The sequence below is a fragment of the Chroicocephalus ridibundus genome, chromosome 4, assembly GCF_963924245.1.
Source record: "Chroicocephalus ridibundus chromosome 4, bChrRid1.1, whole genome shotgun sequence".
NCBI lineage: Eukaryota > Metazoa > Chordata > Aves > Charadriiformes > Laridae > Chroicocephalus > Chroicocephalus ridibundus.
The window spans coordinates 41,078,671-41,091,060 of NC_086287.1; the positions used below are offsets into that span (position 1 = coordinate 41,078,671).

A 12,390-nucleotide genomic window follows, 5' to 3' on the forward strand; every position below is an offset into this window, starting at 1 on the left:
CACAACAACCGACACTAAGGCTTTTATCTAGATCTTCAGCAACAGATGGGAAGCTAAACTATACGCCAGAGTGTACACAGGTCTACTCTGACTTCCAGAGAATAAATGAGTGTCATCTTTAGGCTGACTAAATAATGGACCAAAAATCATCAGCAGTTTTCTTCTTCAACAATACATGTGTTTGCCCATTGTTTATAGTAAACCATTCTTTTTTTCAGATGGTTTCATTATTGCATTTTCACACTCCTTCTGCCAAAAACTATGTAAAACTCAGGAACGCTGCTCAAGTTCAGTGACGTAAATGTATTTCCTACTTGCAATCTGAAAGAAGCTCAACTCTGCCTCCTGCAGCAGCAGCAATAGAATTAATGACCAAATTCTGACTGCAGGAATTTTACTGATGACAGCAAAGAATTTTCAGATCTTAGTTCTATACTATCGTGGCTTGAAAATACGTTTTTTTTGTCCTTAGTGTTAGTGGATATTAAATACAGCTGGCCAAGGACAATATCCAACTCTAGAATCACACAAACTGTTGTTAGTCACTTTACGTGTGACCTATTTCTTTGTGATTAGTCGTAGGGACAGAATCCTGTCTCAGTGAAGTAAGAAGTATTCCTTCCTAACCACCTGCCATTACCACTTACAGAACACTGAACTATAAAGACCTATGATGTGATCCAGTACTATAGTATTAAAGGAGAGACATTATAATTTGAAATAAGAATCAATAACTCTATAAATCACACTATTCATGTTTTGTGGGATTCCCTCTACTGGACTCAGTACCAATATTGAAACGAAAGGAAGATGCTTCCTTAGCATATGTAGATAATACTGTCTACTCATGGTTCTAAAATCATATTAATTGGACCTAAAAAGCCCTTCCAAATGTTTTTCTTGTGAATATCACCTTCCAAGTAAGTATCAAACAAGAAGTAAAATTTATCATGTGCTTTGGTATACGTTTTTCTTTTTTCAGAGCTTTTGTTGCAAAACAGTTCTGAGGTAAGCCTACATGCGTCCTGCCTCCTGTTTTAATTCGTGAATCAGGAAGAAAAAAAAAAAAAAGCCTTGCAGAGGTGTTTTCCATCACTCATGGGCACTCTGGAGACTCAGGACACACATTGCTTGCTTATTACCTGATCACGATCACCTGCAAAACAGCAGCTCTTCATGGTACATGAGTTGAAGTACCCTTGGTTGTCAAACTGGAAGACAGGCAGCCGGCAGTGGATGTCGTAGAGGACAGGGGGAAGGCGCCGACGCAGTGCCAGCAGCTGGGTTCCATTGCTGTTGAACCGGACACTCATGGCACTCTGAAGGGAGAGGTTTCCACCATAGCGGAGCAGTGAACTGGGAAGACAGAGGAAACAAGTGAGATGGGCCGTGCATATGAACTTAACTACTTAAAGACAGAACTTTGAGTCATTTCAAACAAACAAGCCCAGTAAACCTTAATCTTATTTAGTTTCTGCTTCAAAGCATCAATTCCTGAACAAACTTGATTCAAAACCTGAATAACAAACTATCAAAATGCTAAGACTATAAATTGTTCAGAAGAGTAAAGTTAAACACTGCGAGTAGTTTTGTTAATGACAAATACATTTCCTGCATAGGAGCAAAGTCTCACAGGGTAGCCTTAGCCTTAAAAAGGCTGTTCTTGTAATTCTGGGATGTCTGCATTTGAGACTGACCCTCCCAGCACTCAGCTCTTTTTGTTCGGCTGGTGCCTGACTCCAGCCAGCCCAAACCTTTTTTCCCCCCCCGGTCTGGCACCGGATGGCATTTTCTCTGATTGTAGACACTGTGACCATTATTTCACTTCTGCTTCTATTTACATTTCTACAGGGCATCAGAGAAGGTTTGAACTCTACAATCAGTTCCAGCTGTCTTAAATAAAAGGCCATCTTACTAACAAGTTATTACAAGAAATGCTAAAATAAGTCACTTAGCTAATCTCAAACTTGCTTCATCTAAAAATATTGCCAAGTAGGCAAGACAATTATGCTACCACATGATACTATTACCTAAAACTCTCACATGGTTGAATTAGCTAGTTTCCTTGTCCCATATAAGGCTATATCATCAGAGCTGGAGTATTTGTATCAGTTCTTATTGACATATACAAGACAAAAACAAAGGGTCACAAGTTTCCAGGCTCTCTCTTTAAAACAATAACAGAATATGGAATTTATTCCATCCAGGAACCTAAAGATAATCACAGCATACCTGAAATTCAGCTTGCATTGTATGGGCTTTCTGTTTTTTTCAAAGACTTAATTCAATCCCTGCACTTGAAAAGATTGTGTGTATGGGAAGGCAGACAAGGAAGACATTTTATCCCTTTTTTGTTCAGTGAACACTGAAACCTCCTTAAGCAGTAGCACAGCTTGACCTTTTGTTAACAGGTTTTGAGCAATCGCCATCAAATCTTGTTAAAAGCTATGACTTTTATGCACCTTCTGGACTAGAGAAGGCCTGCCAGCACAGAATTTGCAGATTCTAGAGGGAAGTTTATTCATAGATTTTAATGCATTTTACTTTCTGCTGTAGTCCTCTGCCCCAACATTTGTGAAAAATGAGTCACTCCACATGGATGGGAAGCCACATTCCATGCAGGTTGAAGCACGCATCATTACATGAGATACCGTAAAGTTAAATAACTATTGCTCCTAAGCCAGAGTTAAAGAAAACCAAAAACAAAACAGAAGACTCCACATAATGAATGGACTAGAAGTACACTGTTGTCACACATATGCACTTTGCGAACTGAACAGTCAAAGCCAGGGCACCACAAAGGAACCAGAAGTCACATTTTCAAGGCCAAATAATTAGACCTTCAAGCTGAGCATCAAAACTTCTAAATGCCTGTATCAGCACAAAGAATCCTGCTCTCTCATGTGCGTGTGCATTCTCCTCCTGCTAGGCAAAACTGCTGCACTTCTCTTAATAGCATTTTTGTTTTTTAATAAAAACATGAGAAAATTTAATACTAGAAACTGTAACCTTAGAGACGAGGATTTAGGATCCCCCTCATCAGCCCTAGTTTCTGTTCAAGATTGATAAAGTACTCAGCCAGCTCAAAATACTCAGTCAGGCATTAAAAAAAAAAACAAACCAAAACCAACAACCAAACACAAACAAACCCAAAACACACAGACCAACTTTTGTCTTTCCCCTCCCCCTTTCCCAATAGGTTTGTGTAAGCCAAAAAATTTTTCTATAGAAGTTTCCATTTCCTTAAAAAAAAAAACCAAACAAAAAAGCCCAAAAAAACCCACCACACCACAAAAATTAAACAAGCAAAAAAACCCCCAAAACAAACCAAAAATCAACCTAAACCCCAGACCAAAAATCAAGCAGAAGAAATAAACCCAGATGTTTTTGGCTAAGAAAGGTCAATTTTTCTATAAAAATATACAAATTCTGCACCATGGACAAGAACACCATAACATATATGCACCAACCAGACTTCCTGTTAAGGTGCAGCCACCGCTGCACAGACTAAGCCCCTCTCCTTGCTACCAGTTCTCCTCCTCAATCTAAAATGCAACCTGGAATTCTCCCCTGTCTACAAGCGAGCGAGACTACCAGATGCCCCATCCTTTCAAATCTTCAAGCAAAGTTTCCATGGTTACTATTATTATGCCCTGTTTGAAATATTTTGAGATTATATTTTATAGTAATAGTAGTGTAGTATTAAAGTAGCTTCCATTCTGCTAACAGATGTTTTCATTAAGCTCCTATAGCAGTCAAAGCTATCAAAGAAAACACCTCTTGGAGTTGAATTCTGTATTGTGTTTCAGTAACCTCAGTGTAACAGAGCTCTAAAAGAATATTTTACTTCAGAAATTATGATCATATACACACATAAGAAGTCTAGAATTAAGGAGCTGCACAGTTATGATCCCTCAAAAGATCCACAGCTTTGCCTCCCTCATACCCTCATTCCACACAATTCAGCCACATGTGTAATGGAAATACAGTTTGTGCTGCAGCTCCTTGAATGTTTGTCTCAAAGGAAAAAGAAAAAAAAAAATAAACAAAACACCACACCCACCAACCCAAACCCCACACTAGTAAAAAAGGCAGTGGGCTAAGTTTAGCTGATAGAGAAAGAAATGCTAAAAAAGCCACTTGCCATTTATATAGAAGAGCAACATGCCAATGACTTTCCTCGCTTGCCTCAATTCTGTCCCCAAAAACCAGACTCAAGAGCTCCAAGCGCAGCATTTTGCTGCACTAATCACAAGACAGTGGTCTTCTGTTTTCCCCACCCCGCTGTGTCCTGCTTGCTTCCTCTCTGCCTCTTTGAAAGGGCTTGTTAAATTAACTGCACAGTGTTTTCATTTAACAAGCTATGAAAAGAGCAGCAGGTAGTCAGGTGGGGATGAAGAAAGACAAACTGACACCAAAACTCCCAAGCATCCATTTCCTGACCCAAACAGAAGAGAAATATTTGTGCTCTCTCTGCTCCTGCAAGACAACGTCTGAGAGATATGGTCAGAAATATGATGCAGGGGGTATCGAGGGGGTGCAACTCATGGCTCCATCTTGGTGGAAAAGCTAGGAACCTAGCTCACAAACAGAGGAGACAAAGGATTTGAGAAACCTCTCTCTCTGTGCCTCCTACTGCAGGCAGTGCACATGGTAGCAGTATTTAGAACTAAGGAATCCCAAGACTTCGCTAATTTCCATTATAAAATTTAGTTGCTTATAGAACAACCATGCTGGCTTTAGGAAAAAAAAAAATAATTGCTCAAAATGTCTTCCACAGTATTCCATCTCCAAAAAAATTGCAGGAAAAAAGCAGTCAGTCATCTCCAAGAAAGAAGTTGGGGGAAGTTACATTATTTTTTTACAGTATTAAACCAGTACTAATACTGATTAGTACTAAAGAGGATGTCTGTATCAAGAAGCTCTAAAGATCTTCAAACTAATCAGAACTAGAGCTTTTGTTCTTTTTCTTTTATTGGGGTGGGGAGGAAAGAGGTAGGGGAGAGCTGTGTTTAAGCACGTTCAGTGCCCAAATGACTATCTCCGCTTTCCCAGTTGCATCATGGTGGTGTTCTATATCTTTAGTCAGTGCTACTTTTGTATTTTTTCCACACAGGATTACGTGGAGCAGTGTAGACATGCTTGGATAAGTTGCTCATGTTAGAACTGCCACTTCTCCCTGCTCCTTATTACGTGCTCCAGCAAAAGAATTTCAGAGGCAACACCTTATTGCAGTTACTAAAAGTTTACTGATGCATCAGACTAATAGCAATGCTCCCCTCTTGAAGACACAGACCGTGACAGCTAGTGAGAAATCCGAAGAAAATCCTAAAAGGGCACCTCTGAACAAGATGGGTGCCCTTTCTGCCAGAGGCATTATCTTTATGAATCCAGACCCAGCCTACTCTGGGATTTAGTCTGCTTCCAAATTTGGCTCACCCAGCCAGCTGCGGAATGCTGATGCTGCCTACCAGCTCTGGAAGCAATAGAGACATGTGCACTTCTGAGTTTTTTAAAAAAGTCATCTTGTATGATTAAGGGAAATATTTAGTCCACAGATGGAACATTACAATCCAAACACACGTGCTGGAGCTAAAGGAAAGCTGAGGAGGGAGAGAATGGACAGTTATGCGCAATATGGTCATTTCCGTAGTTGGATACGCTGCACACAGGCAGCACTCAAGTGTTAACTAAATACCAGCTCAGCCAAACAATGGAAGGCTTTCAATCCAAGAGTAGCACTGCTAAAGTAAATAAATCCTGTTCTACTGGCAGCTAGTGGGGTGAGGGAAGAAGTAGTCTCGCTGCACTCAGAATCTGCAGGAAAAGTCTATACCTGAAACATGCATTTCCCTCTCCTCCTCTCTCTCTTTTTCTAAACAAAGAAGTTGTTTCATCCCTTTTTGAAAAGTCAACTGCCTGAGTGGTAACATAAGCTTAACTCAGGCTATTCAAAAGTTAGCTTGGCAACAGACAGTGGCCATTAAAACTGAGAGAAGATCAGTGTCTTGGTAGAAATAAAATAAAAACAGGAAGCATGACAGCATTAAATAGAACCATTAAATAAAACCATTGAATAGCTTCTCTTGATAAGCTACAAATCTGACAACGAACTGCAGTACAGACACTGTTCTTGGGAAATGAGTGTCATTTAAGAGGGCGAAGGAAGGAAGGAAGGGAGAAAGTGTTGATATCATAAACAGCAGTGTGTGAAACTAACTTAATGAAAGAATGACCTTAAAAGGAAAAAATGAACTGAATGCTTGTAACTAATACACACCATTGCATACAACCGTGTTTGTCAGCATTTCTGTAACCACAAAATTGAGGAACTTCTAACTGTGCAAAAAGAACTGGAATGAAACTTGGCAAAAAGAACATTGGTCTGGAAAACTGCAGAAAGGTTTGGGGTTTTATTTGGAAGAAAGTTATTCTGTGCTATTCTGTGTTGTTGTGTGTGTAAACACACACAATTCTTAGTTTGGAGCAAATACTTAAAAAGAGCCAAGTTAACCAATAATAGAAGAGCAAGCATGGGATAATTAACATTCAAACTTTTTTTTTTTTTTTAAGTAGATTACAAGTCTCACAGAAATCTCAAGATAGTTTCTTTGAAAAGCAGGTAAGTCGAGTCAAAGTGTATGGAGTTTCTCCATATGTATTCAGAAGTGTTAATAAATGCGAAGGAAGTCCATCAGTGTTTTAAGATTAAAAAGGTACACAAGCCATACTCAGGATTTTATTATTTCTCAGTAACATGCTCATTTTTCTAAATTCTGTCATCACTATTTCTGATTATCTCACTACCTTTACAAGAACTCTCTTCAAGAACTACATCCCCTGGAATCCTTAACAGGAAGTAAGAGGTATTTGCTTGGACTTTAAAGAATAACCAACAAAAAGAAAAGCTGTGTCTTGTTTGCAAAACTAAAAACCTTTGCTTTCCTTCAGAAAGAAGATACAAGTAAAATCAACTGCATCCACCAACACTGGAAAAGTAGGGAATTCAGGGTGAAGATTCTGCACGTTCAGCTCTTTACCGTTAGGGTCAAGAACATGGAAATTAGTATAAAAAAGGAATCCCCCATCATTAATAAACTTTGATGCATGACAAGCTCTAAGGCGAAGAAAAGCTTCACCTTTCCCCCCAGAACCAGCAAGGCAATAATTTATTAATTTTTATTTTTTAATAAGAGAGATTCTTATCTGATAACTTCAGATAACTTCTCTGACTTCAGAATCTGGAGCCTTAAGAATGTCAAACATCACCAGATTTACGTACCCAGACCTCATAACAGCAGAGGCTTGCGTGGTTTTGCCCTTACGATCTAATTGAATCACTGAATGCTAATGTTGCTTCACCAGTGTTCTCAGGCAGCGCTCCAGAAAGCATTATGTTTTCCTTTATTCTGCCTTCATTCACAGGAAAAAAACTACCAAATTTCAGTGTTTTGAGGACGATGACAAGAGCAGAGGCACAAAGTACAAAGCTGTCCCCCTCATCTGTATTATTTTTATCCTTTCAGGACTTAAAGCTTACCTCTGCCATTACAGTGATTAAACAGTAGCAAAAGACAACAACAACAAAACCAACCCTATTTGTTTGAATGTTTCACATCCTCCTCCAGCTCTATCCAGGGTTTGTTTTGGTCTTATTACAGACCTGTTCCCAAACATTCTCACTGACCAAGGCTTCCCCCCACTACAGATCTGAGAGTCAGCAGGCACAAGAGTGCCCTATTCTCACTGTCTGCTTGAATCATCTTGGTGTTACTGTAATGTAAGTAATAAATGAGATCTAGCCCAGAGTAAAATAGTTTTGCAGGAAAAGAAAAAAAAATATAGTCAGATTAAAAAAGAAAAGAAAGTAGAGAATACAAAATAAAGAGCAACTGTTCAACAGCCACAAGCTAAACTAGCTAAATCGCCTGATTATTTTCCTCCTTTTCTAATCCCTAAATTCTACAGTCGGAGTCCATTATTCAGCCTGTTCAGGAACAGTACCTTGCAGGATGAAGTACAGACTGTGAGAGAGAACACTGCTCAGCTGAATCCAGCAAAACACAAAGGAGTAGCTTCCATCAGATAACCAGACAGAGAATATGCAAATGCAGTGAGACGTGGCATGGGAAGATGACCTTTAGGCCAAATGAAGGAACAGGAGCTGTTTCCAAAATGAAGCGCGCACACCAAAGTCAGTATAACACAAAGAACACAGATACTAGAGAACGTTACCTCAGAAAAATAATCTGAGTGTAAAAGTTGGTAAATCTTCCTGAAGAGTAAATCCATTTTCACACCTTAGTGTCTATGCAAAAGCAGTCACAAATCAATACTGCAGTCCTATGAAGCGTTTGTTCCTATACATGTTTCTGTGCTTCGATTCTTCTATTGCATTAGAAAGGCTGAGTAACATCAGCCACAGATTTTTTCTCTCATCTGACAATACAAGTAGGGCTTCCTTTTGACAGAGAAAGTGGCAAGATCCAAGATGCTCCTGCAGAAGCACAGACAGTCTTGAATCAGTAAAGCTTTTGCCTCTAATAGGCACAAGATGAATCGAAATTATCATGTAAAGCTAACTGAATGCAACTGCACACACAACTTTGGTCTCATCAAATTGGTTCCACCACAGTTTCCCATTGACTGATGTTTCAAAGACTAATTCCCTTGTCTTACAATAGGATTGAACTAACATTTCAGTTGTTCTCCCAGTAAGTGCACTAAAAGGGTCTCTCCCTTGTATTCAGTTACCAACGTTTTTTAAAATTTTATTTTCTTTTTTTGAACAAAATATGGTATCTCTTTTAATTCCTTTCCTCATTTTAATTCCCTCCTTATTGAAATGAGACATAAAGGTGATTAGGACAAGATGATCACAGACCTATTTCCTTAAAAAAAGCAGGCTACAAAACCACATTAAATCAGAGCTCCTTTTGAACAACAGATAACTATTTTATACTTTTAAAATTTGCATTGCAAGGACAATACTTGGCACTTTAAATTCTTGCTTTAGAAAGACCTGTGTGTTAGAGAATTTCAACGCTAACAAAAAGATTAAGCATCATGAGGATTTTGAAGTAGGCAGTATTCCCATTCCTTGATACAGGAAAAGCTGAGGGCAAGAGAGGTCAATCAACAGACCTAGCCAACACTGTGAAACAAAACCAACTTTCCTGACTTCTTGTTTACTGCATGAAGCTACTTATATTCTTGAAAATTATAAAACCTGAATACCACCACTGCTTCTGGGAGCAAGCTGGATCCCACAGAGCAAAGGAACAGTACTTAGCTTAAAGTGCCTGGCCAGAACCAAACCAGTGTGGGGATGCAGGTAGATGTGAAAAAGTTTAATCTTCAAATCAGAAAATACCCATGAATATGATGGAGGGCTAACTATCTGCAATGGATAGTATGATTTTTAACTAATGAAGGTTTGAGAAAACTACTAAAATCAAGACAGGAAAAGCTGAACAGAAGAAGAGTCACCATAGCCCTGTCTAAGAAGAACTAAAAGCTGAAGTACTAACAGTATATATTTTTATTATACAGTTTCAACCTCAGTACTCCAAAACTCAGTTGTGTGTCTGATCAACAAATCTGAGGATGCTAGAGGGAAATCAAAAATCTTTCATTCTGTCATGGAAAAAAAACCTTCAAAGATCTTTAGTTTGCACATCAGTGGACTAACCTGAATATGCTCCACTACAGGTAAGATACCAGCCTAAACATAGAAAAAGCTAAGCTAAACCCTCTATCCCAAGAGGGGCTGACAAGGTAGGACATAAATAAAGCAGGACTGCCACTGACATAAGAAATGGGTATATCTAAAACAGAAGCTAAGTGAGAGGGACCTTCCTACAGTACCATCCTAGTTAATTCCACGATAAGGCCAAGACATAAAGGTGGGAACAGAAACTATAGCACCCGATTCACACACTTGATTACCAGGTAGTAGTTGGCAGACTTGCACACTTACTTATTTCTAGACTATTAGTTGGTGCTCACACTAGCAACAGAAAAGATCACTTGCTTCAGAGTAAAAAATATCTAGCTATAAATTCACTGATTTACATCTTTTGCAATTTTAGTGCAGCACTTCTGTCTTCAAAAGGGAAAAAGAAAAGAAAGAAAAAAAAGGGAAAAAACCCATTAACTTGCTGAAAGTGGCAACCACAAAAAATGAGTCCATATGCAGGAAAGTGCTTGTACCCAGCAGAAATACCACTTAAGCCATCTGCATGACTGAAGCCTTAATGATTGTCACCATCTCTCTTTGCTCTAAGTCAAAAAGGTTTATTTGCAAGTACTCCTTTTTTTCTTCAGTGGCCCCCTACTAGAAAGGCAGAGGAGACTACCTTAGATGTTTCTAATGCTAAAGTAATCTATTTTGGCTAAATCTGTGGCAAATAGTTTGGAGATTTATTTATGGTTACAATGAGGAAAACGAAGCCAAAAAAGATCGCAAAAATACCAACCCTTACCCCGATGCCATTACCATTCAAAAGTTCCTTGAACACATTCAAAAGATTTCCAGAAAAGAATAATTAAGTCCCCACGAACTTAAGCAACAATCAGCTCACCTTCTATGACATTAAAAGGAACATTAATAAATAATGGAAAACAAGTAGGGGAAAAAAAAAATCTCAGTTTACATTCTGTGTTATTTGGGGCAAATATGCCAAGATGGACCTGGTCAGGAGAGCTTCAAATTCTAGCTTGAGACACACAGATCAGCTGAGCTGCCTCAAGAGCACAGAAGCAAACAGATGAGGATGGTACATGTGTGGGATGAGTTATATTTCCTGAACTATGAGAGAAGAGAAATAGTTATTTGAACTATTTGAGGTGGTGTGGTTGACCCATTCTGGTGAGCACTTAAATAGCACTTAAAATTTGTCAATCTGTAACCTAGCTAAATTAATTACTTTAAGCAGCATAAAGTTATTCAAAAGTTCAAAACAAATGTTTCAACTGGGAAGGGAAAAAAAAGAACTGATAAGTTTGACAATGAAAAAGTGCTTGCCAAGATACACACATTTTTCCTGCACCCATTAATACAGTGCTCTGCTCAGAGCAGGACTGACAAAGGTCTCCAAACAGAAACATGCAGCACACTTCTATTGCACTGAAATAATTTAAACGGGTAGTTGCGGATTCAATGACGTAAAGGGACACCCCCATCTGCAGGGGCTTTGGCAATCCCAAAGCACATGCTTTAGAAGTGATTAGAATCACAAGCTTCTTTCCTTTACATGCAGGGTCAAAATACAAAACAGTCAAAGAAAAACCTTAAATCTCCACATACTACTTCTGCCATCCCATTCCTGTAGCCATCATGGTAACATCTTATTAAAAAGCTGTAAAAAAAACACAATTACAACCAAAGCTGCTACTTTGAGAAAATTCCCAATCCACCACTTCTAGCCCCGAACCTCACTAAACTCAATTGCCAAAAGCAAACCCTGTGGTTACTCCCTGGATTAATATCCCCTGCAACACAACCATCAACAATACTGGATCCCACACTTGCACTTCCAGAAGCTCAGTATTTCAGCCAACATACCAGACATCTTGGTAACACACAGATAAAACTAGGCAACTGCTACTTTTCAGAGTGAGCTAGGAAGGTAAGCTAGAAAGGATAAAACTCAGCATTGTGCATGAGCATTTCTCAGAAAATAACTGCTGTCTCTGTTCTTCTGGTATGATCTTTAAGGATCAAATACCTTGAAGGTATGAGCCTGGAAACTAAAATTGGCAACCGTCGGAGACCTAAATCTATGGACTTGGACTCAGTTACGATGCTGGTTTTATGACCTTAGAATACCTTCCGCATCACCACACAGGTTTTTTTCTAAAGTCCTCTCTATGCAACAGGCTATAAATATCACCTGTGGTACAGACAGAGCTGCAAACACTCATCATCTCCCTTTTCCTTGTGCTCCCACCCATCAACAAAAAAACCCCAACAAAATACACCATGCCTCTATTCAGAGGTAGTACTTAGCCCTCTCTTGCAAAGATGGTCTACTTGACATGCATCTAACTAAACTCTGAAGAACTGTTCTCAAATTGCCTGTAGTTCTGGTAGCCATCACTTCTATTTCAAAACCGACAAAGGACTTGTGAACCTGCAACCTAGCTTTTCCAACCACATGTCAGCATGTCAATCTAAGGTCATAGACGTCAAGCAGGTCATAAACGACCTGCAAGACTTCTGCATTCTCAGATTATCATGAAAACAGAGATATTCCATACCCCTACACAGAAAGAAGTCATGTGGTACATACAGTGTTTTCCTCTTGCCATCAGAGGCCATTACACCGATCCAGAAACAAGGTCTTTAAAAGGCTGTGAACTAAATGAAACAAGTGAAAAACTGTAAGG

The 12,390-nt window shown here is 39.0% G+C and overlaps 1 protein-coding gene across 3 annotated transcripts in view; it reads right to left on the reverse strand.

The window, feature by feature from the left end:
* The window catches only part of DCAF5 (DDB1 and CUL4 associated factor 5), a 74,976-nt gene that overhangs the window by 32,778 nt on the left and 29,808 nt on the right, over nucleotides 1–12,390 (reverse strand). For all 3 annotated transcript variants that reach the window (XM_063331321.1, XM_063331322.1, XM_063331323.1), the window contains exon 6: nucleotides 1,143–1,356. In XM_063331321.1, the coding sequence (XP_063187391.1) occupies nucleotides 1,143–1,356 (214 nt within the window). The remainder of the gene's footprint in view (nucleotides 1–1,142; nucleotides 1,357–12,390) is intronic.